General features: G+C 40.7%; 1 protein-coding gene across 2 annotated transcripts; it reads left to right on the top strand.

Annotated features, from left to right (window-relative positions):
- The first annotated feature begins 1,540 nt into the window (after positions 1-1,540).
- CCNI2 (cyclin I family member 2) lies at positions 1,541-26,782 on the top strand. 2 transcript variants are annotated; one of them, XM_070739314.1, is made up of 7 exons: positions 1,541-1,832; positions 10,412-10,566; positions 12,979-13,113; positions 15,845-15,919; positions 17,921-18,061; positions 19,161-19,391; positions 20,854-26,782. In XM_070739314.1, exons 2-7 carry the CDS (start codon positions 10,453-10,455, stop codon positions 21,226-21,228), a joined length of 1,071 nt encoding a protein of 356 aa, XP_070595415.1. In that variant the 5' UTR covers positions 1,541-1,832; positions 10,412-10,452; the 3' UTR covers positions 21,229-26,782. The 2 variants fall into 2 exon arrangements, with proteins under 2 accessions (XP_070595415.1, XP_070595416.1); XM_070739315.1 differs by lacking the exon at positions 19,161-19,391 and having other exon boundaries at positions 1,544-1,832.
- The last annotated feature ends 875 nt before the right edge of the window (positions 26,783-27,657 follow it).

The following is a 27,657-nucleotide window of genomic DNA, read 5'->3' on the forward strand; positions in this document are numbered from 1 at the left end:
AAAATAGTTGGAAGTAACCTTGGAGGTCTTCTAGTCCAATCCCCTCCTTAGGCAGGAAACCTTACACACCACTTCAGACAAATGGTTATCCAACATCTTCTTAAAAACTCCCAATGTAGGAATATTCACAACTTTTGGTGGCAAGTTGTTCCACGGATAAATTGTTCTGTCAGGAAATTTCTCCTTAGTTCTAGGTTGCTTTTCTTCTTGTTTAGTTTCCACCCATTGCTTCTTGTCCTACCCTCAGGCGCTTTTGGAGAATAGTTTGACTCCCTCCTCTTTGTGGCAGCCACTGAGATATTGGAACATTGTTATCATGTCACCCTAGTCCTTCTTTTCATTAAACTAGATCTACACAGTTCCTGCAACCGTTCTTCATATGTTGTAGCCTCCAGTCCCCTAATCATATGTTTTTATTTATTTATTTATTTTGTCCAATACACAATGAGGGTTTTAGTGGGTATATATCTATATACACATAGTAAAATACATGATGAAGGTTATAGAGGAGATACTCATAGTAAAATATATCTAAGAAATAATAGAAAAGAAGATATAGTAATAGAACATATCAATGAAAGAATAGGAGAAGAGATATAGGAATAGAAGAAAGGTATAGGAGATATAGGAGAGCAATAGGACAGGGGACGGAAGGCACTCTAGTGCACTTGTACTCGCCCCTTACTGACCTCTTAGGAATCTGGATAGGTCAACTGTAGATAATCTAAGGGTAAAGTGTTGGGGGTTTGCGGATGACACTGTGGAGTCCGGTAATGAGTTCCACGCTTCGACAACTCGGTTACTGAAGTCATATTTTTTTCACTCAAGTTTGGAGCGGTTAATATTAAGTTTAAATCTGTTGTGTGCTCTTGTGTTGTTGTGGTTGAAGCTGAAGTAGTCGCTGACAGGCAGGACGTTGCAGCATATGATCTTGTGGGCAATACTTAGATCTTGTTTAAGGTGTCTTAGTTCTAAACTTTCCAGGCCCAGGATTGAAAGTGTAGTCTCATAGGCTATTCTATTTCGAGTGGAGGAGTGAAGGGCTCTTCTGGTGAAGTATCTTTGGACATTTTCAAGGGTGTTAATGTCTGAGATGCGATATGGGTTCCAAACAGATGAGCTGTATTCGAGGATTGTTGTTCTTCTCTGTACTCTTTCTAGAGCAGGGGTAGGCAAAGTTGGCTCTTCTATGACATGTGGACTTCAACTCCCAGAATTCCTGAATTAGCATGATTAGCTCAGAGATTCTGGGAGTTGAAGTCCACAAGTCACAGAAGAGCCTATTTTGCCCACCCGTGTGTCTCCACATCCTTTTTGCAAGGTGGCGACCAAAACTGAATGCAGCATTCCAAGTGTGGCCTTACCAAGATATTATTAAATGGTATTAACCTGGCCCACAGAAAGCCATTTCTTCCTTCCCCCTCTTTTCTCAACCTCCCCCCTCCCCCAGCTCCACCTTGGCAGCTCCGTGCAGAGCCCCACGGAGTCTCTCCGAGGAGGCGTGGCCTGCGCGCCTAGGGAACCGGAGCCTCCTGAGCCCGCCCTCGGAAGGACCGTCCCGTCTTGTGCGGCTGGGCTTTGTCAACAGCAGAACTGCCCCGCTGCTCTTCGGCGCTAAATGCTTAGGAAGGGCGGCGGATCGGCTCCCCCCGCGAGGAGTTGAGGGACTTTTAAAGAAGGCGCGGTGGACTTCGAGCCCTCTCCAGTGCCGGAGCCGACGCCCCTCCCGGCTGCGCCTCCTTTGCGCGGACCGAGAGACGGAGCGACCCAGGATGAGAGCGGCGGCAACCGTAGCAGAGAGACGGAGGGTCTTCTCGGATCGCGCCAGTTAGGTAAGAGCCCGTCGGAGGATGGAGGGATTTCAGATCGCCTGCCGCGCTCTCCTCTCGTTCCAGGAAATTCCTGGACTCTCCTCTGATGGAGTGGATCCATTCCTCTCGCGCCCTGGGCCGATCCTGCTGCTTTGCAAACGTGACTTTCGTTGTTTGTTTTTCGTCTTCTACATTCCCTTATTTTTTTTAAAGTACCAGCCAGTCACGTGATCCGAGTCACGTGTTTGGTTTCCTGTTGTTTTCCTCCCAGCGCGCTCGCGGTGAGCTGCGGTTGTTGTAGCCGGGTTTGCGGGGGACGGTTTCGCTTTCCTGTCTGCTCCTCTCTCGCTCTTCTAACAGCTTGGCCGTCGTCGGACATCAGCTCCACCGCATATTAGGAGTATTGTCTCTCCTATATCTCCTATATCTTCTCTTCTATCCTTCTATCTTTTCTTCTATTCTCTCATTGATATATTTTATTCCTATACTTTCTTCTCCTTCCTCTAATATATTACCTTCATTGTGTATTATTGTGTATTGGACAAAATAAAAAAATAAATAGTTAGGCAGGACACATCAAGATCCATCTGCTGCATTTGCACAACGTGCCATGTTGGGTTAATCTTGGTTACCACAGTTATACTTATTTATTTTATTTATTGTATTTAGTCAAGCACGTATTAGTAGTAAACATAGATATAATGCTGTTTATATACATGATGGGTACTAATAAGAGGGAAACACTAGGACAGGGACGGTAGGCACGCTGGGGCACTTATGCACGCCCCTTAAAGACTTCTTAGGAATCGGATGAGGTCAAACAGTTTAGCAGAGTGATGGGGAAAAACGGATGTGTCTAGTTGTCTCGGTGTGCAGTGCTTTATAGTGTCATTTTAAGGCTATTTATTTATTTATTTATTTATTTATTTATTTATTTATTTATTTATTTATTTATTTATTTATTTATTAAGATTAGCTCTTCAAAAGACTAAGCAAAGGTTCCACTTTCAAAACATTTAGATTTACTGACTTGCCTGGAGATTTTTGGATATGGTTTTTTTGTCTCTGTGTATGTGTGTGTAAGTCCCTCACTCTTAAGCAGTGTTGCATGCAATAAAAAAGTTACATTAAAATACAGTGGTACCTCTACTTACGAACTTAATTCATTCCGTGACCAGGTTCTTAAGTAGAAAAGTTTGTAAGAAGAAGCACTTTTTCCCATAGGAATCAATGTAAAAGCAAATAATACCTGCGACTGGGGAAACCTCAGGGAGGGTGGAGGCCCTGTTTCCTCCCAGGAGATTCCTAGAGAGGTCCCACAGAGGCTTCTCCCTACCTTTTCCGGGCCTATTTCCTCTCAGGAGATTTCTAGAGAGGCCCCACAGAGGCTTCTCCCTGCCTTCTCCGGCCCTGTTTCCTCCCAGGAGATTCCTAGAGAGGCCCCATGGAGGCTTCTTCTTGCCTTTTCTGGTTACAGTTTCAGAGGCTTGGGTTTGTAAGTGGAAAATGTTCTTGAGAAGAGACAAAAAAATCTTGAATACCTGGTTCTTATCTAGAAAAAATCTTAAGTAGAGGCTTCTTAGGTAGAGGTACCACTGTATATTGAAACTATCACAATGCTACTGTTTCAGAGAACCTCAGAAAGGGCCCAGCCAGAACCCCAGTCTGCATAAATTATGTTTGTTTGACACCTGTTAATAAAGCGATCAATAATGTGGCCCACAAGTAGTCCATCTTCGCAGTGTTAATGCAGGAAAGTTAAGACGAAATTTTCCTTAAGTGGACTTCCCCTCCCGTGGCATGAGTTGCTGATGGAGAAAACCCCATCACCAATTCCTCTCTTTCATTATGGTCTGGCAAGGCTGGGCGAGTGTGGTGGATGCTTTGAACCAGCAGATTCAAGGACCATTGGACTCCTGCTCAAAAACAGACCAACTGGCAGGTCACCAGGATGGAAGTGAGGTAGCAAGGAAGTGAGGTGCCTTTTCTGCCTCTCAATTTGTCCCACAGTAATAGGCACAGAGGAAGAGGGTGCAATGACATTGTAGAGCAGGAGGCCTGAAAAGGAATAAACTCTGTCTTGAGTTTGTGCTGCAATGGAATGAATAGAATTCAATTTTTTATTGCCCAATTGTGATTGGACACACAAGGAATTTGTCTTTGGTGCATATGCTCTCAGTGTATATAAAAGAAAATGTACATTTGTCAAGAATCATGAGGTACAACACTTAATGATTGTCATAGGGTCCAAATAAGCAATCAGGAAACAATAAAAAACTTAAGGATACAAGCAACAAGTTACAGTCATACAGTCTGGGTGATGGGTGATAGGAATGATGAGAAAAAATTAGTAGTAATAGTAGTGCAGACTTAGTAAATAGTAAATGATACATCTAAATGACACATCTAAAGCACCCAGATAGAGTCTGGATGTCAAAGAGACATCAGGAACAAAAACGGCAAAACATACAGCCAGGTTAAAGTTCTGAGGGGGGAAAGAAGTGGGAAACCTGTAATATATTCACTATGACAGAATAAGCAGCATCCATATGATATAATGTTTTCCTTTTCTTCCCCCTGACCTTCCTAGTACTAAACAAATGCCCATGTTAATAGAAAGATGGTTGGAAGTCGGTTTCTTCTCCCAGACTAAATTGATGTTCAGTGCAACATCTGACTAGCATTCTCTTAAGAGAGCACCTGTTTTTTAAACACAGACCCAGCTCTTTCAAAGAGTATTGGAGTCATGTTTTAGAAACAGGCTGCTAAACCTGTATTTCTAAGGTTTCTAAATAAGATCTATCAGAATGACATGGGCAGATATCCGGGCAGAAGCCAGGTGTCCAGCCCAAGCCAAAATGGCCAGATGAGGCCAGTGTCAGTAGCTAAAAGGGAGAACATACTCCCAGTATCCTAAACCACTCAACTTTTTCTCTGCATGTATTTCTGTACTGTATACCTTCAAGTAATTCTCAATGCCTGGCAACTTCCCTAGGCAAATCTCCGCAGTTTTCTTGGCAATATTTTTCAGAAGGAAGAAAGTTATTTATGTTACTGTCTTCTGCCTCATATATCCCAGCAGCCAATCAGGGCCCACAGAGTTGGCCTTCTTCAGGTCCCGCCAGCCAGACAATGCCGTCTGACGGAGCGTAGGGGAAGAACCTTCTTTGTGGTTGCCCCGACCTTTTGGAGCGAGCTCCCCCCAGAGATTCGTACTGCACCCACCCTCCTTGACTATCGCAAAGCTTTTAAGACCTACCTCTGCTGGCAGGCTTGGGGCCATTGAAACTTTGACCTCTTGCCCCACCAATGAATGAATGTCGAATATGTGACATGTGAATCTGCTTGTTTAGTTTTAACTGTGGGATTTTTAGAATACAGTTTTAATGTAGATTTCTAATATGTTGTAAGCCGCCCTGGGTCTAAGGAGAAGGGCAGCATAGAAATCGAAGGAAGGAAGGAAGGAAGGTTTGCCATTACTTCTTTCCCAGGGCTGAGAACGTGACTGGCCCAAGATCATCCAGCTGGTTTCTAGCTTGATGCCCTAACAACTGCATCAAACTTGCTCTGAAAGTGGTAAAATAGGAACTGAGTTAATGGTTACATCATCAGCCGGTGTTAAACCACAGATTTTCTATGTTCTCGGGAATTGGAATCTATTCATTGATTTAAAAAATCCTGGAATCAAGAGGATTCAGGCTCTGAATGTCAGCTTGGCAAGTCCTTCCTTAACCTTTCCAGTAGACTGTAAAAAAAAAGTAGTTAGGTTTGCAAGTTGCTGCATCAAAACTGGAGTAGATGCCTGAGGGCATTCTCCTTTAATCCCTTCCAGAGAATAAAACTGCTTTAGAGAACTAAAAGTGGGGAAAGGCCTTTCTGCAGGGGACTGAGTGGGAGGAAAAACATTTGAGCCAAGTCAATAATTTTTTTCCTGGCCTCAGTGCTACTTTTGAGGGAGATCCATAGTGGGGTTTTCTAAGTGATCAAAAGTGGAAAGAAACAGTTTCAAAAAGGAGTACGCAAAAACAAAACTCACTGCCATAAATGTAAGTCTGGCAGAGAGATTAGTTTGCCCCATAAGACCAGCAGAACCTGGAATCTAGGCAGTGGTGGGCTGCGGCCGTTACCGACCGGTTCTCCTAAACTTGAAGTTCCGAGCACTGGTCGGCCACACCCATCCGCCCTGCCGCTATCTGGTCCTAGGTATCTCACTTTCCAGCTCCCTTGTAGCAACCTGCAGCCCAGTTGACGTGTGCGCTTCTCCCGTTCTACTATCCGTGGCTGACCTAGCAGATGTGCAGGAAGTCAACCCCATTGAAAAAGCCCTTTTAAAAGTTACATGCAAGTGTGGAAGTCGCACGCTCACATGTTCAGAAAACCGGTTGTCTCTCGTGTGACTGCCACAGTCTCATAGTTCACAATTGGAATGCTTGAGTAGGCTGTTGCTCATTGGCAGGGATTGAGTCCTGCTATGACCCAATTGGCTTGCTAAGCTTCTGGCAAGTCAAGATTAATGGAGCCACCCAGGCCTTTGTGGCACAAAACCTTTGTTTGCTTTAGTGATTTATCACCTCTCTTATGCCTGAGTAAGCAGGGTGGGAATCTCCTAATTCAATTCTTGATTATGTATTCTGGATCCATCTGTGTCCAACGGGTGGTTTGCAGCCTTCATCATGCAAATTGGATAAGGAATGCAGGCTGTTTGAAATCCATTGCATATTCTTAAGAGTCTGGGGGTCATTTGTTTCCTCTTTACACTTGACTTATTTTTATTGCCAATATCACACCACGCATGCATTTTGGCTTCTTGAACCTAGACATTGGAGAAATATTTCATAGTAGAGGTCTGTAGGCATTTGTGGGATTTCTCTAAAAGAAACAGATTCATCTGGTCCTTCAGAAATACAGTGGTACCTCTACCTAAGAACGCCTCTACTTAAGAACTTTTCTAGATAAGAACCGGGTGTTCAAGATTTTTTTGCCTCTTGTTAAGAACTATTTTCTACTTAAGAACCCGAGCCTGGAAAAATTTCCCAGGAAATTTGAGAGCGGCACGAAGGCCCGGCCAGTTTCCTGCTATTCCCCCTTTAATCCCAGCCATTTCGGGCTTTTCTGGGCTGCCAGAGGAGCCTTTCAGTGGCGCTTAAGGAGGCTTTGGCATGGGAGGTGCATGCTCTTCCTCGCTGCATCAGAGTCTCTCTTTAAAAAAAAAAAAACCCTTAAAGTTTTGGATTTTTTTGATTCCCCTCACCTCACCTTCTTCCTTTGGCAGCGACTGTCCTCCTCCTCTTCTTCTTCCTCCTCCTCCCCCCAAATTCCAAGCTTTTATTTCTTTCCTAATGGGTTTGCACACATTATTTGCTTTTACATTGATTCCTATGGGAAAAATTGCTTCTACTTAAGAACGTTTCTACTTAAGAACCTGGTCACGGAATGAATTAAGTTCTTAAGTAGAGGTACTACTGTATAGTGGGCATTAGAATATATGGTACATGTAGTCCTCGACTTATAACAGTTCATTTAGTGACTGTTCAAAGTTACAACAGCACTGAAAAAAGTGGCTTATGACTTTTTCACAGCTACAATCTTTCCAGGATCCCCATCAAAATTCAGATGCTTGGCAAGCGATTCATATTTATGACCGCTGCTATATCCCAAGAGTTTTTGTGATTTTTTGAGAAGCAAAATCAATGGGGAAGCTAGATTCACTTAACAACTGGGTTACTAAGTTACCAAATGCAGTGATACCTTTAACACCCAAGGCAAGAAAGGTAGTAAAGGTAGTAACGGGGACAAAATTCACTTAACAAGTGTCTGGCTTAACAACAAATTTTGGGCTCAATTGTGGTCATAAATCAAAGACTACCTGTAAAAGGAGATTCCCAAAAGGAGGCATCAGGTTTTTTTTCCTACCAAAAAGAAGAGAATGTGGAAGAACAAATTTAAGGCAATTTGCTACTCTTTATCAATTGTTGCTATAGCACAGGGAGCCATTAACCATTGCTGGCAATATAAGCAGTGGATTCGCTGACATTTTTCCATCTTAAATTCAGTAAGTCTTAACTAATAGCTAATAGCTGTGTCTTAATAGATTGCAGTATCTGTTGTATTATTTAATACTAGCAGCAGAGTGGAAATGAAATGGCCTTGTACTTCATTAGGAACATCTTGTTTTTTCCCAGGCTATTTTCCTGCTGTCGCTTTACTCTGAAAACAAAGATTTGTGCTTAGGAAATTATTAGAAGTTACATAAGAATGATGGAAATCTACAACATTGCAATGCACCCTTTAGATGGAAAATAACTGCATTTTTACTGTGTGTTTTTGCTCTTTTGATTATTATACGGTATACAATTTCCATTACATGTCCATTAATGTCTTTGGAAACATGGTAAGAACAAATCTCATATAAATGGAATATATAAGAAATTGTGGATCTCTTTATCAAGGAAAACCATTAAAACTCACTATAATAAAGCAACCCCCCCCCCTTTTTGTTCAACAATAAATCTAATGGACATGGTATGAAATGTATTTATATGTTTTTAATTTTCTATATATTGGATATCTGGCTTCCCAGATATTAAACCATGAGACATCAACATTGGTTGATCTTTGCAAATGGTTCATAAACACAATGGCGGAGATTATGCAAAGCTCTACTACTCTAGAGGGAAAGAGAGAAAGAAAGAAAGATGGGGAGGGAGAGAGGGAAAAGAGAGATATACCTTTTTCTCATAGAAAAGAAAACAGAGCCACAAAACATGGGTAGGTATAGCTGGGAGTGTTCATATGATTGGGTTGGAGTGACGTCAAATTGGCCACACCCACCCAGGTTTTATGCCTCTCGGGTTTTGTTTTTTCTGGGAAATGGGTCCAAATGGCTGTTTGAGTTTTTAAAGTTGCTAGCCCCTGGTGTAACATTTTCCTAATATTCAAGTTTGGTCTGAGATACGCAGCATTATTAATAATCTACAGTGGTTGCTGCTCATAAAATTAGAGGTGTTCCTTTAGATTCTTTTCTTAGCCCTTGAATGTACCTTTATATCAAGTTGTCTAGCATGCAGTGTAGTTAAAATAACTATAACTCGGGGAAGATAAGCCCACTTGTGATTTAAAACAGTGGGGAATGTGCTTTCTCTTTTAAGACATGGATTTTGGTCAACAGATCTTTGTAATAGGCAGCATTTTTTCTTTCCTTTTATTGTGTGTAGCTCTGGAAACAAAAAAATCTGTTTATGCACTAACATTCTTGAACTAATGCAAGCAAAATGTTAAGTGACTTCTCTTATCTTCACTTCGATCATTGCTGGCTATAGAATCAAATGTTTTGTGTATGTTACTGATGTAGAAAAATTTATATGGCCTGTCTTGTCACTATTTCCCAGCTGCAGGATAATTTCTGTGCTGAAAGTAATCCAATGTATATTTAAACTCCTGACTGTGAAAGCTTATCCTACTGTGTGATGTGATATAAAGCGGGGATCTCCAACCTTGGCAACTTTAAGACTTGTGAATGTCAACTCTCAGAATTCCTCAGCCAGCTGGCTGGGAAATTTTTGGAGTTGAAGTCCACAAGTCTTAAAGTTACCAATGCTAGAGACCCCTGATATAAAGCATTTTCTTTGTGGGGACCACAGAACATTCAGTTGACTTTCCCTGAATATCTTTCACTTAGAAGAGATTTCTAAAAAATGGAGTTAAAAATGAATTGATTTTATCTGGCACTCTTATCTCACCAAGGAGAAAGCAAAACCAAACAGTTTATTCTTTTGATTGACATTAGAGATACATTTATAACCTCATCTCATTGATAAAAGAATGATTTGTTCCTGTATATTTAACTTTCATTACAAAATAGCTGTGGGTATTTATCGCCACAGCAGAGTAGGCATACTACCTATGTAAAATTGGACCCTTATCAAGTCATTATGGTATTTGTTATAAAGTAGAAGTGAAAATCCCAAAGGTGCTTTTTCAAGAGTCAACTGGGCTTTCCGGTTTTTCTTAAAGAACTTTCGCTTCTCATCCAAGAAGCTTCTTCAGCCCTAAGTGCAAATGCTGGTTAAGTTAAAAATTTGAAGACCTTTGATCGCCATAGCCAAAGTGCAACACCTATTTGTCATCAATTTCCTGAGATTTTCTAACTTCACCGTAAGATACAGAAAATAAAGTTTCCTCCTCTTGAAAACCAAGTCTCCTTGTTGGTATGAAGCTGTCTACTGATAATAGTCTGCAATCCAGGGGTGAAATGCTACTGGTTCAGCCCGGTCCAGGTGTACTGGTACCGGGAGCCATCAGTGGGTCCGAGAACCGATAGCAACAGCAGTGTGAGGCTCTGCTCACCTAATTGGACGACGCTATTTTCTTTTTTATAACCCTCTGTGCAGTCACAAAGTGTTCTGCACACGCGCAGAGGTGAAAAGGCATGTGCGAGAGTGAAGCGAGAGTGTAAAAACGTGTGCAAAGCGTACACTTCCCAACTGGTAGGAAAAGTCCGTAGATTTCACCATTGTTGCAATCCAAATTATTTGTGCATACAATGCTATTTTAAGGATAAAATAATCACTGGCTGTCTTATGGTTGTTTTTAATTTCCAGATAATAGTTCTTGCCATCCAAAATAGGCCTGATTAACTACTATGAAGTGTGTTGGGTTTTCAGAGAGCCAGAATCTTGCTTTGGTGTTGGAGTATGCTCTAGCAAGAGAAGCAATGATCTGGAAAGCACCCGTCTTCCAGAACTTCACACTGAAGGTATGTTCTCCTATGTGAAAAGGTGATCTGTATTGGATGAAGTTTGAGAGCCACATGAGATTAGAATTGCCCTTTGAATCCCCCAAACCTAGACTGGTCATCACATTTTCCCCACAAGCCATGTTTGTTCACAATGATATGCAACCGCTTGTGTATGCTTGCATTGGTATAAATTGCATTCTATAGTGAACCTGGGTGAAACCTGTCCTTGAACAGGTTGTGACCTGTTGAACAGGTTATGACCCTGGAACAGTGAGGGCCACTCCCCCATTTTCCGACTTGGAGACTGAGAAGGGCTAAAACAGCTTCCTCTGCCCCTCCAGAGGCTGAAAACACTCTCCCAGAGCCTCCATGCTGAAAATTTGCTGGCCATTGTGCATATGTGCACTGGAGCTAAGCTAGGGCAATGGTGCATGTGCTGGCAGATATGGCTCTGTGTGCCACCTGTGGTAGGCATGCCATAGGTTCGCCATCACTGACCTAGTAGCTACAACTGATCCAGAATGTGGTGGCTTAGTTTTCTAGCTTTACTTATGTAACATTCCACTGCATGAGCTGCACTGGTTCCTAATTTACTTCCAGGTGCAATTCAAGATGCTGGTAATTACTTTAAAGCACTATATGACCATCAGGGCCAGGTTATCTGCTGTGCCATCTCTCCCAAAGGGCAGCTACCTGTTCTACCAGATCATTAAGGGTGGGCAAAGTTCCAGTTCCTTCTCTTAAACATTGCTATCCCATGGGATCTAGGAAGGATGTCTTTTCTGTGTCAGCCCTTACCCTGTGGAAATCCCATCGTTTCCAGCAGGCCTCCTATCAGTGGTGGGTTGCTACCTGTACGTCCTGGTTCTATGAACCGGTAGCGATGGTGGCGAGAGGCTCCACCCACCTGCCCCAGATGCGCAGGAACCAGTAGTGACGGGATTTGCAACCCATTGCTGCTTTCTACCCTCCTAGTTTTTTTGTGTAAAGTACTTAAGGTCCATCTTTGCCGCCCAAGTGCTGAGATAGGATGAGGCATCTGAAAGGATTTAATTAGGAAGTAGGAAGTTTAACTTTGGTGCAAGGTTTTTTTAATGGCTGAATACATTAATAGATGGTATTATCCTGTTCTGATTATGGTGAGGTAGAGAAAAATCTCAGGCAACTTAATATGCACGTGCCCAATTTTAATCAGGTACTCACTCTTTTGATCAGTGGAGTCAAAGAGATTCCAAATTATTATACACGTAGTCCTCGACAGTTCATTTAGCGACCACTGAAAATTACAACGGCACTGAAAAAAGTGACTTATTACCAGTGATGGGCTACCAAAATTTTTACTACCACACTGTGGGCGTGGCTTATGCATTTTGTTTCAACATCTTTCAGTGCAAATTGGGTGCCCTGGGGTGGAGCTCCAAATTTTGCTACTGGAACTGCGTTCCTGACTGTTCCCGTAGGAGCCCATCACTGCTTATTATGACCATTTTTCATACTTATGACCAGGCAGGGGTTGCAATTTGACTCCGCTACCAGTGCTGATGTGCGCACAGCTTCGGGTGACCTGCGGGTGGGCGCATGTGTCAGAGCAAGATTTGGCTTCTGCACATGTGCAGGAAGCAAATCTCATTAGAAGATGCATGGGCACATGAGATTTTGGTTATTTCTTTGCTTCTACGCATGCGTGCCTAGAAGCAAAAAATCACCAAAAATCACCAAAATCTTGCATGCCCATGTGTCCTCTCACAAGACTTTGCTTCCTGCGCATGCGCAGAAGCCAAATCTCATGAGGATATGGGCACCTGTCGGTCACTTGGAGCTGTGGATGCAGCTCCATTTTTGCTACCAGAACGCTGTTCCCCCCAATGTTCCAGTAGGAACCCGATACTGCTTATGACCGTTGCAGCATCCCAATGAACATGTGATTTACATATAGAGATAGAGCTCTTGACTCACAATCAGGAGGTTATGAGTTTTATCCTAGATAGAGGCAGATGTAGGATAGCCTGCTTGGGCCAGGGGTTGGACTAGATCAGTGTTTCCCAACCTTGGCAACTTGAAGATATTTGGACTTCAACTCCCAGAATTCCCTAGCCAGCGAATGCAAGGTCCCTTCCAACTCTGTTAATGTGTTAAGATCTAATCTGGATGCTTAACAACTGACTCACATTTATGAAGGTTGCAGTGTCCCGGAGTCATGTGATCATTCTGAAAGGGATAGTCAATGGGGAAGCCCAATTCACTTAACAACTATGTTACTAATTTAAGAACTGCCTTGATCCACTGAACAAACGTGGTGGGAAAAGTCATAAAATGAAGCAAGCTCACTTGACAAATTTCTTGATCAACAACATAAATTTTGGGCTCAATTGTAGTCGTACGTTGAGGACTACCTGTACTGCTTGTTTCAATTCAGTTTTTCTGTTTTAGGGCACCAATATTTCTCCGCTATCTTATGAAAAAACTGTTTTGTGGATTGGAAAGTTAAGCTCGCTCTTCCAGTTTTGCTTGCAAACCTTTTCCTTGGCGGTCAGCTTTCTGAACCGGTTGCTGGCATCCGTTAAGGTAAGGATCTCTGGATTCTCCTACTAGCTGTTTCTGTCGAAAGTGACAAGCGCAAAGGAGCTCTCATCATTATTATTATTATTATTATTATTATTATTATTATTATTATTACTTAGATTTGTATGCCGCCCCTCTCCGAAGACTCGGGGCGGCTCACAACATGTAAAAAACAAATCATAAGCAATCAGACAAATTTAAAATATTTAAATATTTAAAAAACCCCATATGCTAACAGTCACACACACAGACATACCATGCATAAATTAAACGTGCCCAGGGGGAGATGTTTCAGTTCCCCTCATGCGTATCATCTTAAAGCTTCAATCTGAGGCATATCTTTTCTGGTAAAAAGCTCACTGAGGCTTATTCCAAGCGTGGAAATAATCGCAGGCTTACAATGTAATCCTGTACGTACATATATCTGTCATGGCGAATCTATGGCACGCATGCCACAGGTGGGACGTGAAGCCATATTTGAGGGCACGCAAGGTCCTATGTCAGCTCCAGTATGCATGTGTGTGCTGGCCAGCTGATTTTTCCATCTCCCAGAGAGCAGGGGAGGCCATTTTTCCATCTCCCAGAGAGCAGGGGAGGCCATTTTTCCATCTCCCAGAGAGCAGGGGAGGCCATTTTTCCATCTTCCAGAGAGCAGGGGAGGCCATTTTTCCATCTTCCAGAGAGCAGGGGAGGCCATTTTTCCATCTCCCAGAGAGCAGGGGAGGCCATTTTTCCATCTTCCAGAGAGCAGGGGAGGCCATTTTTCCATCTCCCAGAGAGCAGGGGAGGCCATTTTTCCATCTCCCAGAGAGCAGGGGAGGCCATTTTTCCATCTTCCAGAGAGCAGGGGAGGCCATTTTTCCATCTTCCAGAGAGCAGGGGAGGCCATTTTTCCATCTCCCAGAGAGCAGGGGAGGCCATTTTTCCATCTTCCAGAGAGCAGGGGAGGCCATTTTTCCATCTCCCAGAGAGCAGGGGAGGCCATTTTTCCATCTCCCAGAGAGCAGGGGAGGCCATTTTTCCATCTCCCAGAGAGCAGGGGAGGCCATTTTTCCATCTCCCAGAGAGCAGGGGAGGCCATTTTTCCATCTCCCAGAGAGCAGGGGAGGCCATTTTTCCATCTCCCAGAGAGCAGGGGAGGCCATTTTTCCATCTTCCAGAGAGCAGGGGAGGCCATTTTTCCATCTTCCAGAGAGCAGGGGAGGCCATTTTTCCATCTCCCAGAGAGCAGGGGAGGCCATTTTTCCATCTCCCAGAGAGCAGGGGAGACCATTTTTCCATCTTCCAGAGAGCAGGGGAGGCCATTTTTCCATCTTCCAGAGAGCAGGGGAGGCCATTTTTCCATCTTCCAGAGAGCAGGGGAGGCCATTTTTCCATCTTCCAGAGAGCAGGGGATGCCATTTTTCCATCTTCCAGAGAGCAGGGGAGGCCATTTTTGGCCTCCCCAGTCTTCAGGAAAGCCTCCTGAAGCTTGGGAAAAGTGAAAAATGGCCCAATGGATTTACTGAAAGTTCAGAAACAAACTTCCGATAGGCCCGTTGGACCCGTTTTTTGCCATCCACAGGCTCCAGAGGTTTCAGTGTACAGGAAGAGCAAGAGGGAGGGGTTGTGTGGGAGGAGGGTATTGTACTATGGGTGTGGGAATGCATATATGCTCTATCACAGGCATGTGCACCCTTTTGGCACCGGAGCAAGGAAAGGTTCACCATCATTGATATATGTACTATATATATTTGTTAAGAGTTAATATCCCTGATTCTCTTCAGGAACCCAAACCAGCTTTCTGATGGGATCTGCTTTCATGTTTTACCCCTTCAAAAAGCAACCCTGTACGTATGGTTGGACAGAGAGCATGACTGGGTCAGAATCAACAAATGAGGTTCCATGGCTAAGATCAGACTTGAGCCTTGGATCTAGTTGGTCCTTTCCTATGATATTATGACCTGTGATTATTTCACTGTTGCAATTTGTAAAAAGCATGAAAAAGATGAAGTTACGATCTATAGGAAAATGCTGTTGGCAAGGGGAAAAAATGTTGGATGAAAGGGAAATCTTTTCTGCATGGAATTGGGCTCCCCAGGAAGTTCACACGTTTTAGGTATTCCTTTCACTGGATTTATAGGTAGCAGCTGCATCAAGAAGTATGTTTGTACCGCTACAACTTTTTCTGAGCCAGCTGGGTTTATAAACAGTGATCCATAACCTTGGTTGCAATCCATCCCAAGTGTGCAACATGATTTATGCAGACTTACCCTTGAAAAAAGCCTGGGATTGCAACTGGCAGAAAAATGTGGTGGCCGAATTACAAGCAGGACAAGGGACAAGGAACATATGATGCTGGCTTAATATATCTGCTTTAACTACCAATTGCCCACCAGGCATAATGGAAGACCCTTTGAAGTGGTGAATGGTAGAGGGGCAGATTCCTTGACAGATGGTTCCTGAAGTCTGTCTGGATCCACAGATTAGCAGAAGCCCTTCTGAAAATTCCCACCATGTTAGATACGTGGTCATTGGGCATTAAATTTTATTTGCATCTTTACCCACTATCTTTTTTTATTGCTGTCGGCTGTGTTGAGTGATGGAAAAGACAGTATGGCATGACATAATTCAATAATAAATAAAATACATTCTAGGTGGTTTCTTACTATACAGGTATACAATAGGTATACAATGTGTGTGTTTTCAGCAACTTGCACACAACAGCCCTTTATTCTTTCTCTCTCTGTTTTAGGCACAGTTGAAACATCTCCGTTGCATCGCAATAGCTTGTCTACTTCTAGCAGCAAAAATCAACGAAGAAGATGAGGTGAGCATCTTTTTAAATAAGTAAAGGTTCGGACTTTGTTGAGTAACACACCAGATATTATTAAATGGGCCTGATGGAACGGCTCATTCATCAGTCTTCTTTGTCTTTGTCCCAATACAATTTTTGGGTTGTGGGTTACATTCATGATTTTGGTGATGGGGGCTGGCTCCTGTCAGACTCTAGTTGGCTGAATGAGATGTTAGTTCCTAGTAAACACTTACTTGAAAAAAAAATAAAAAATGTACACTGTTCAAATGCTCAGAGTTTTTAGAGTGTAGCTGTTCAGAGTCATAGTGGCGCAGTGGTTAGAATGCAGTACTGCAGAGTAACTCACTGTTCACTCCAGGACTTCAAGCCTGACCAGCTAAAGGTCAGGCTTGACTGACCATCTTTCCGAGGTGGGTAAAATGAGGACCTAGATTGTTGGGGGCAATATGCTGACTCTGTAAACTGCTTAGAGAGAGCTGTAAAGCACTATGGAGTGGTATATTGCTATTATACTGTACACTTATGTAGATTGTTTATAGAAATTGGTTTAGAGAAGGTCTATTTCTAAGCAAATAAGTAATTTTTTTCCTTCCACTTAGTCATGTGCAATTTTGAGAGACTACCTGGAAAAGTCGATTCCAATTATTATTATTATTTTTGGGGAGGGGCATGTTTTTACCAGAATGATTGGCCACTGCCCTCCTTCCCAGGACGGAGAGAAAGTGATTGGCTCAAGCCCATCCAGCTGGATTTGTGCCTAAGGCAAAACTAAAACTCACGGTTTTGTGCCTTACTCATTACACCAAACTGGCTCTCATGTTTGTTGGTGTTGGTACAGATTGTATCTATTATGTTGAGTAGGTCTATTTCTAAGCAAATAAGATAATTAGATAACAGGCTGGAAAACAACACTATGAATTATGAGCCAAAGCTTCAAATAGATTTCATAGAAACATAGAAGTCTGACGGCAGAAAAAGACCTCATGGTCCATCTAGTCTGCCCTTATACTATTTTCTGTATTTTATCTTAGGATGGATCTATGTTTATCCCAGGCATGTTTAAATTCAGTTACTGTGGATTTATCTACCACATCTGCTGGAAGTTTGTTCCAAGGATCTACTACTCTTTCAGTAAAATAATATTTTCTCATGTTGCTTTTGATCTTTCCCTCAACTAACTTCAGATTGTGTCCCCTTGTTCTTGTGTTCACTTTCCTATTAAAAACACTTCCCTCCTGGACCTTATTTAACCCCTTAACATATTTAAATGTTTCGATCATGTCCCCCCTTTTCCTTCTGTCCTCCAGACTATACAGATTGAGTTCATTAAGTCTTTTCTGATACGTTTTATGCTTAAGACTGAACACGGTATTCCAAATGTGGTCTCACCAGCACTCTATCATAATCTCCCCTCTTCCTGCTTGTTTTACCTCTAGCTATGCAGCCAAGCATCCTACTTGCTTTCCCTACCGCCTGACTGCACTGTTCACCCATTTTGAGACTGTCAGAAATTACTACCTCTAAATCCTTTTCTTCTGAAGTTTTTGATAACACAGAACTGCCAATACAATACTCAGATTGAGGATTCCTTTTCCCCAAGTGCATTATTTTACATTTGGAAACATTAAAATGCAGTTTCCATTGCTTTGACCATTTATCTAGTAAAGCTAAATCATTTACCATATTACAGATTTCAATTATATGATTGAGGCTCATTTTTACATTTCACAATATAGGTGATTTTAGTGGATTTAATCACATACATCAAGAACTGGTATCGATGAATTAATTTTTATTAAAATGTGTGACAACATTGTCTTGTAAATACACAGTTGAGCATCCTGGATGTTTTGATTTCACAGAAGAATCGCTTTAGATGTTATTCATTTTATTACATGGACAGTTCAGAAAGCAACTCTTCATCTTTCAGAGAATTGTACATACATCACCAATTACACAATACTTCATAAGAACTGAGTTTCTTTTATTATGTTTCCATTTGTTTTTGAACAGATAATACCATCAGTAAAGAAGCTGGCAGAGCAGAGTGATTGCAAGTGTTCTCCAGCTGAGATTTTGAGAATGGAAAGAATCATACTTGATAAACTTCACTGGGATCTTTACACAGCAACATCAATGGATTTCTTAAACATAGTAAGCATTAAACCTTTTGATGGTTAAAAGACTAAGCTGACTTTTTAAAAACATTAGTAAACTTACATTCCTTTCTAATTAGCCTTAAAAGTTAAACATTCACAGTTACCTGCAAGTATTTCAAAGTGTGTTTTATTTAACCATAAAAATACAGAATTTCCATTTTGAACATTCTACTTATTCCAAACACTTAAGCTGATTTACTAATGTAAATTCCCATTTTGAAAGAATAATTGAAATGGATGTTTAAAAGAGATACTCATACTGTCCACTAGAGGTCTTTTTTCCCTTTGTTTTTCTTTTGCACACTGCAAAAATATGTTTAACTATCTGAATTTTAATACTGTACGTAAAAAACTTTCAAAATTTTTGCTACATTTCACAAATAGGTCATCCCAGATCAGCCTCTATTTTTTCACCCTGCATAAATACACTTGACCCTCATTTTAGTTAAAATAGATCATTCTGATCTGGCACTTAAGTCATATATCTTGCTAAACATTTATAGAAAGAAAATTTCCTTTTAAGAAATTACTATGTGCTATAGTAAGGCAAAAAAATCAAGTGATACAACAGTGTCTTAATGCTCTTCCTTTACCATGAACAAGCAGGGCTTTCCCATCCCTTCCTGGAGAATTTTGGATAAACATCCTGTTTTAACCAACCAGGATGTTAACTTTATATTCCTGTACACGTGATTTTTATCACTCTCATTTATTTCTTTGTGCTGGCTTGAATATCACAATTTTCTTATTTATACAAATAAAGGAGAATTTGGGCTTTCTGAATTTCCAATTGCGACAATGCAATGAATTCAGACTTAGTTACATTCAGTGTAAGATTAAACATCTCAATATTTGGCAAATACGACACAAATTATAGCAATGGAACATAATAATCCCAGTTTAAACATCTGGCTGACTGTGCGACCAACCATTATAACAGATTTTAGAGGTTCCTGCCATTAATAAGAATTAGTTTGCACTTCTGGTCAATGACATAGGAAAACATACAAAGTTCATATATATATATATATGAACATATATATATATATGTGTGTGTGTTCATATAATATACTGATTGTTTCTCTTCTCTCCAGTTCCATGCCATGGTGATGTCCAAGTGGCCCCAATTGCTAACTAGGCTACCTCAAAGAAATCCTTCCCGCCATGCTGTGTTCTTGACCAAACAGCTACAGCACTGTATGGCCTGCCACCAAGTGTTGCAGTTTAAGGGTTCCACATTGGCCTTGGTGATCATCACCTTAGAGTTGGAAAAGCTGACTCCTGATTGGTTTCCTGTAATTACCGATCTGCTAAAAAAAGCACAGGTAGGAATCAGGTTGGTCCCTGCAACTTAAATTGGAGACCAACACCACGTTTCAAAAAGCAAACAAGCGAACTGACACATTGTTTGAAAACATTGCACGTTTTAAACCATGTATTTTTCAGGAGTGCTCACAAGTAGTTTGTTAGTGTGCTGTTTCTGTCCAATGCAAAAAAAATCAGGTTAGTTTAATGGGATTTAAGGTTCTGGTGAATTAAAATCATTAGTGGGTTACATAGAACCATGGGATCATGTTAGCTTAGTTCATATTTTCAGGTACTCCAGATGTTCTTACCTCAACCAGAACATTGCCTCTTCTCTGGCAGCTGAGAATATGTTGGCACCATTGTCTTTAGTTTTATAACCCATTCACTTTTCTCACAGCCAAGTGATAGGTGGCTTAGTGAACCCAGGAGTTGGATTTTTAAAATTTCTTTATTACATCAATTTGTGTAGATACCCATCTTGAAGTTGTGATTCTGGACAACAAACGCAGGATTCAAACCATAAAACCAAAGCAAAGCAACAAGTAATAACAATAATGGGGTCCAAGGTCTTAGGAAATTTAAGGATGGCCAGTTTGGAAATTAGCCAATGACATAATTCATAGCATTAACTATGAAAATCACTGCTATGAAGTGGTACCTATTTATCTACTTGCATTTGCATGCTTTCGCACTGGTAGACGGGCAAGGGCTGGACTAGGAATGGGAACTCACCTTGTTGGGTGGCACTCAACTCAAACCTGGGCTGTCAGCTTGCCAGCTGACAAGCTCAGTGTCTTTAACTGCTAAGCCTTTGTACCTCCCTTGCTTAATACCAAGGTACCACTGAATAGTGGGAAAAAATGATAATGTATCTCTTATAACTCCCAGAATTTCATTGATGCATTAAAGTTCTCACGAAACAGAGAACCTATGATTCTCCCATTGTTGTGCAGCTACATTTCCATGGCTAAGGATAATGGATAAGGCTTTGCTTGATCCTGGCTTTGCTTTCTTGTCTGTCTTGTTCTATCACAGTGCATTTGCACAATAACTTGGGGAAAAAAAGATTGGCGCAGCATTTCTTGCCACATTAGGCAAAGATAAGAGCCAGTGGCTAAAAAATAAACCACACTGGCTGCATAATACTTCTGTTGGTTCAGAACTCATTTCACATCATTTATCTTGAGGGAGCAGCAGTTTTAAAACAGAGCACTCACCCTAATTGCAGTTTATAATACATTCACAACATTAAAAAAATTATAACATGAAAAGACATCAAAGTTTCATGTTAAGTGTGAACTCGGCCAATTTTCCGTTCGTTGGCCAAGGATACACTTGATGGGTTTTATAGAGCAAACTTGCTGGAATTGTTGGAATTAAACGGAGAGACTTTAAAATATAAATTATTGAGAACAGCTAAAAATTAAGGAAATGAGAAGAAAATGGTTTTATCACATTGTATTTGTATTATTGTGGCAGGTCGATAGTACCAAATTCATCCACTGCAAAGAACTTGTGGATCAGCAGATCTTGGGCTTCCAGCTACCCAATGCTGTCTACATTTTCAACCCTGCAAATCAAAACATCCAAACTCACCTGGCTGAAGGATTGCCCTATTATTTCACGGAGAAGAAAGAAATGCAATTTAACACCCAAAACTCACTCCTCAGAGGCGAGGCTTATGCGGATGACCTGCAGAGTGATGAATTCTATGATGGATTCAAGTACTTGTACAACGAAGATAGGACCTCTGAAGCTGCACTGAACAGCGAGATGGGAAATGATGATGTTCAGGGACCAGAGGAAACTATCCATGCTTGCCCACCATTGCAACCTGTCCCTCATATTGATTAGAGGTTCAAAAATAGAGCAAAAAAGGGACCAAATACTAGACAAAGGCTATTTCAAATACTGTATTTCATTAGTGAGGACTATGTATTAATCCAAAGTGTTGCCTACATTATAGCTTTCAACTTTCTATTTTTTTAAAAAATATTTGGCCAAACTTGTTTTGATTAGATCAAAATATAATCTAAAAAAGACATATTTGGATTATGAGCAAGGCAAAACTTCAGATGTCCCACGCTTAAAAATATGGGGAGAGGAATAGGAATTTGCTTAGGGTAGCTTCTTAGGGCAGCTTAAGATGTTTGTTAATACAGATAGTCCTCGACTTATGACTACGATTTAGCCCAACATTTCTGTTGTTAAGTGAGACATGCATTTGGTGAGTTTTGCTCCATTTTATGACCTTTCTTGCTCCTGTTAAATGAATCACTGCAGTTGATCAGTTAGTAGATCTGATTGTTAAGCGAATCTGGCTTCCCTATTGACTTTGCTTGTCAGAAGGTTCCAAAAGGACATGGCAATCATCGTAAATATGAACCAGTTGGCAAGCATCTGAATTTTGATCACACGATCATGGGGGTGCTGCAAAGATTATAACTGTGAAAAATCATTATAAATCACTTTGAACGGTCACTAAATGAACTGTTGTAAGTCAAGGACTACCTGTACTCAGAAACTAGGACCAGGGGAGAACTGATAGCAATGTTCCAGTATTTGAGAGGCTGCCAGAGAGAGGGGGGGGGGGGTCAAGCTATTTTCCAAGGCACCCGAAGGCCAGACTAGGAATAATGGATGGAAACTGACGAAGGAGAAATTCAACCTAGAAATAAGGAGAAATTTTCTAACAGTGAGAACAATCAACCAATGGAACAGCTTGCCTTTAGAAGTTGTGGGAGCTTCCTCACTGGAGGCTTTCAAGAAGAGACTGGATCTGTCAGAAATGGTGAAGGGTCTCCTGCTTGGCCTTGGGGGTTGGACTAGATTGCCTACAAGGTCCCTTCCAACTCTGTTAACCTGTTAAAAACTAGCTTGGTTCTCCTATCATTTGTTGAATTGCAGCATCGGAGCTTTCTTGCCATTTGTTGAATCACCACTGGGCCCATCACTTAGCCCAAGTGAGCTCAACTGCTAGTGAAATTATGGTACAGAAAAGAGGAGGCTTAGTGAGCAGTATAACTTTTCTGGTTGGTGACTGATGTTGTGAACTGAGGTAGCACTGTAATAAATGGTCAGCCCGCTTCAGAGCAGGATACAAAGGTTTTCAGTTGATGGGTGAAACAAGTGAACAATTTATTTTTATTTTTACACTGCCAAATGCCACAGCCATGACTTTCTACCCCTATATATCGTATTTTTTCAGAGTATAAGACCTTCCCCTCCCCAAAAGAGGCTGGAAATTTGGGTGCATCTTATACTCCGAACGGAGCTTTTTTGAAGCTTTTTTTTCCAGCCCTAACAAGGCTTCCCAACTTGTAGGCTTTTTCATTGCTACTCGCTCCAAATAAGTTTTTTTAAAGCCCTAACCAGGGGATCAAATAATGTGCTGAAGCTATGACTGATGACGCTAGCCAGTTGAATACCTGATAGGCAGATCTTTTCCCCCTATTTTCCTCCCCAAAACCTAAGGTGCATCTTATACTGGTGCGTCTTATACGCTGAAGAATATGGTAAATAGCAAAATTCATTTCATAGAAAGTTTTCCCTTGCAAAAAGATAGGTCTTGAACAATGGCCCCACAAAAATGGGGAAATCCTTTCCCTTCCCACCTGCATTGTTGTGTAATCAGAGATGAATATACCTGAATTTCTCAGAAGGACAGGAAATGAAGCAGGATTCCTATTGATCCAGGGCTAATTTTTTGCCCTTTGGATGATTCATTGCCATCCCATAACAAAATGGCTAGAGTTATTACAAGGCCTACAGATAAGGTCTGTCTTTGCAGAATTCTTAATTATTCAGCAGAAACTTGATCTTGATTAATTTATTCCAACTCTATTTTTGTAGGAGTTGTACACATCCATGCATATCAATAAAATAGTCCAGAGAGGCTAATATTTTTTTGGGGGGGATAATACTGGCTTCCCAGCATCTTATACATTCCCAGTTGAGATACAAATAAGAATGGCTGCATGATTTTTTCCCCCAAGTATATTCCGATGCCCAAATAGGATGTCCTAAAGGATGAAAAGTGGTTTCAGGGAACAACAAAATGGTTTGGTTGGATGAGCACAGGTAAATATAGCTTGTTTGCACTTCATCTGATGTACCATATTTTTTGGACTATGAAACACACAGATGTATAAGATGCACCAAGGTTTCAAAGAGATAAGAAGAAAAAGTTTTTGTCCTCCCCAGCCTTCCAAACCCTGTGTGTGCCCCATTTTTTGTAAAAATAGGCCTGTTTTTCACCCATTTTTGGAAAAAATGAGATGTGAGGGCAGGGCTCCTGAAGGCCAAAAATGGCTGTATTTGGTGTATAAGATGCACCAACCTTTCCACTCTCTTTTAGGGAGGAAAGGATGTGTCTTATACTCTGAATAATACGGTACATTTTTTTGCCTTTTACTTTTGCCCCTATATTTCTCTGAACATTATGAAATCATGTTACCAGTTTGTATTCCATTTCCATGGAGACATTAATTGTCTCTAAACCACATCCATTTTACATTCTGTGGACTGAATCTTGGAACAGAAAACAGCCAACTGGAAAGTGTTGTCTTTGGTTTTTAGCTTGACTGTGCAGGCTTCAAAAATAATTTGAAGATAATTGGAATAATTTGAATGCGTGCACAATCACAATATATCTCTGCTATTCATTAATAAAAGCTCTTTTTTTCCAAGATTGCTGCATGAGACTGGAAAAAGTTTTTGTTTTTAAAAGCTCAGTATGTTAACAAGTGAGCCTTTTAATGCAGGACCATGGTATTTTCAACCTTGTGCATCATACTTGATGTGGCTGCTTTAATGAATACAAGAGAAATCCCATGTTTGTATAGATTCCAAAATATTCCTAAACAGTTCTAGGTTCTTGGGCAAGTTTCTTTCTATAAGCTTTATCCATTTGCTTTCTCAGACATTCTGTGTCTTCTCACTTTCATGATTATCTCAAATTCCAGTGGGGATTTCGGTACTAGGGACTAGTAGAGCAAAATGGTGCAAAATGAGCAAGATGTTTATCATAATTGATACATCCTAACATTTAGCTTCTCCCAATGCAGATAGTTTTAATGTATCAATTTTGAAAAGTTATTTAGGCTGGCTTGTCTCTAGAGGCTCAAACCTTTAGCTAAATGGATTTCACTTTCAAGTTACCATAGAAATAAATGGCAAATTCAAAATCTTCTAATCCCTACTGGAGAAAGAACAAAAGAGAACCCACTTCTCCTTGGTATCCATTTTACAAAATACACTTTGATTAATCAATAAGTAACCAATGGAATTCTTTATTCTATATCCTACAATGAATGGGAGTGCTAAAACCGTGGATTGAGTCCCCCTTGGAGATGCAGGCTCCCAAACTCCCAAGCTCCATCTTGTGCACCAATAGCATTCCTTTGGGGACTCTGTTTGCAATCACTACTGTCTTGGTGGACTACTGCATTCCCAATCCTGCAAGGGGCTGCCCAGGAAAAGCATCCTGAATCTACAGATGGTACAAAATGCAGCGGTGCAAGCTGCACTGGTGGCCAATATTCTTTCACATTCAGCCCATGGTGCTGCTTGAAACCTAGAAAGCCCTTCCTGGTATTGGGCAAGAAGGAACCACTTCTCCTTGTCTATGTCCACTGCTCCCATTAAGTCTAGTAGAAGAGGGATGCTCTGAGTGCCATCTCTATTAGGGAGTGCCATTTGGCAGGGCCCAGGAAGAGACCCTTCTGGTCATTATGCCACCCTCCTCCCCAACCCAGAGATTGTTAGCCTTTGTCATCCTTTTCTAGGCTGTAAAGATAAGGTTATGTCACCAGGCCTGGGAGGCAGGATATGTGGCTGCGTGCCATATATTGGGGTGAGTCGATTTTTTTTTTTGAGAAGTTTGATTTTACCCCAACTGTGATTTATATGTGTGCTGCCATTCCTTATTTATCATTCATTCATTCAAATTTATTGATTAAATTTATATGCCATCAATATAAAATAACATTTGGTGTTACTTTTTTCAAAAATTATTATCAGAGTTTTATTATTATCAGCTGCCCAAAGTTATGAACTTGAGATGGACAGCAATATAAACTAGGTGAATGAATGAATGAATGTTTCTAAAGCTTATTAAGTTTGCACACACAAGGCAGCGAGGAAAGCATAGCAGTTTTGACATAGCGGCTTGCTGTTTTGAATTTGCGATTGGTTGTTTTTTTTCAAATTATCTTTCAGTGTTGTATATTGCCCAGAGTCTTATGGAGTCAGATGGCCGCCTAAATCCAGCAAATAAACAAGCTCCTGACTTGCAAAAATAGCCAGGGCTAAAAGGATCAACAGTTGGTTTCTCTCCTGAGAATCTTTTTTTCTATCCGATGCTACTGTGATGTAATGTACTTTTCATATGAATGTTGTGAAACAAGATAACCACACAAAAAAACCTATGGTTCTCATTCCTTACCTGTTTGCAAGTGGATACTGGACTATAGAACTACAAATGCTCATATAGGCAAGCATTCATTATTATTAGTTTCATTAGATCATAAATTTAAAAAATGAGCTCCTTTCCTTGCATCTTTTGGCTGACCCAGGCAGCATTTTCAAATCGTCCCCTTGAAATAGTTGCATACGCGATGATTATGTGAATGAAAAAAGCATAGCAAAAGGTATTTGTTTTAGAAACCTATCAGAGCAGCATCCGTTTGAAACCTGGGTCTTTCCCTAAACCTATCATATTTTGTGTGTGCTCAAGAACTCAAAATTCATAGTGTGGGCAGTCCTTGACTTACGACTGGTAGCTTAGCAACCAAAGTTATGATGGACCAAAAGAACCTCGACTTGGATGACTGCCCCCCCACAGTCATGTGACTACATTTTAGGCACTTGATAGCTGGCCCATATTTACAGTTGTTTGCAGTGTTCCACGGTTACATGACAGCACTTTACTTTTTCTTTTTTTTTTGCCAGAAACTTGGGTTTATTTCTGGTTTCCTGCAAAAATGCCCACTTTTGTGCAACCATGATGATTCACTTAAAAACCACCTGGAAAAAAAATCTTACAATATTAGTCACATGATGTCCCTCTTAACAACCAGCACAATGTAAGACTGTAATTCCAGGCTTAATTATGGTCCTAAGTCAAGGACTACTTATATGTGAAGATTGTTGATACAATAAGGGGCATAGGAGTTTAAGTTACGCAATGTATTAAAATGTAAAACCTGTTATTTTTCATATGCTTTGATCTCTCCTAAGGGTCAGCTTGGAAAATGTCTTCATGTTCCTTTCAAATTATTGGACCAAAAGGATCATTGTAAACTGTGACCTATTTATATTTTTAATATCACCTATGGGGGGGGGGGGGTTTCTCTCTTTATTTTTTAAAGTGGGTTTTTGTTCAATAAAATCTAATTTAAAATCTTAAGTTTAATTTGCCTTTCTTGATTTTGCTTTTTCTCTTGGAAATAAAGTATAATTCTTGTGACTTTTGCAAATAGAAAACAAACTAGTGCATTGAAGATGTTGTGTAGATACTTATCTGAAATATGCCTTGAACTCAATTTCTGAAACTTCCTTCAATTCGCAAACTATACCTACACGATGCATACTTTCTTATAGAATGAAACCTAGTCTACTTCTACAGCGTGTGGGAAATCAGACAATTCAAAATTAATATTACCCAGTCACCTACACTCCTCAGATGCAAGAGTTTTCAGTGGATCTCATGAGGACGTTATTTAATGTCAGATTAACATAGGAAAATCTGCATTTGGCTAAACTTAGACTTGGTATTAAACACTTTTATTCTGACAGAATATAATTCTACAAATATCCAACGTATTTTGGATATTATTATAGCAGAAGAAAATTTAGTCTTGTTTTCCATAAATGAAGAAATGAATATAAAATGTTTTATGCCAAGAATCAGAGTTCAGAGTGATGAGGAATTTTTAAAAAGTTGTAAGTGGAGGGTGGTGCACATTTGTTTCCTGGGAACTGGTCCCCCAAATGTGAGTTGTGCTGCAGAATTGCTTTAGCTGAATCGAAGTATCATCACTGAAACTATTTCTGCCATTTCAAGACCTAATCAACAACTCCCAAAAAGGGCCTCAATTGAAGACAATTTTAACTGCACATCACGTCTATGCCAAACGCAGCATTTCCTTTGCCTTCAGTTGGAAGTCAATTGTTTCTTTTTGTTTGTAAAACCTTACAGGGCAACTGTTTGTGTCCTCCTGCCTTGCCACAAATGCAAAAGGCAGAAAACAATGATAGCTGGATGTTCATAAATTTCAAGAT

The sequence above is a fragment of the Erythrolamprus reginae genome, chromosome 2 (genome assembly GCF_031021105.1).
Source record: "Erythrolamprus reginae isolate rEryReg1 chromosome 2, rEryReg1.hap1, whole genome shotgun sequence".
NCBI classification, from domain to species: Eukaryota; Metazoa; Chordata; class Lepidosauria; order Squamata; family Dipsadidae; genus Erythrolamprus; species Erythrolamprus reginae.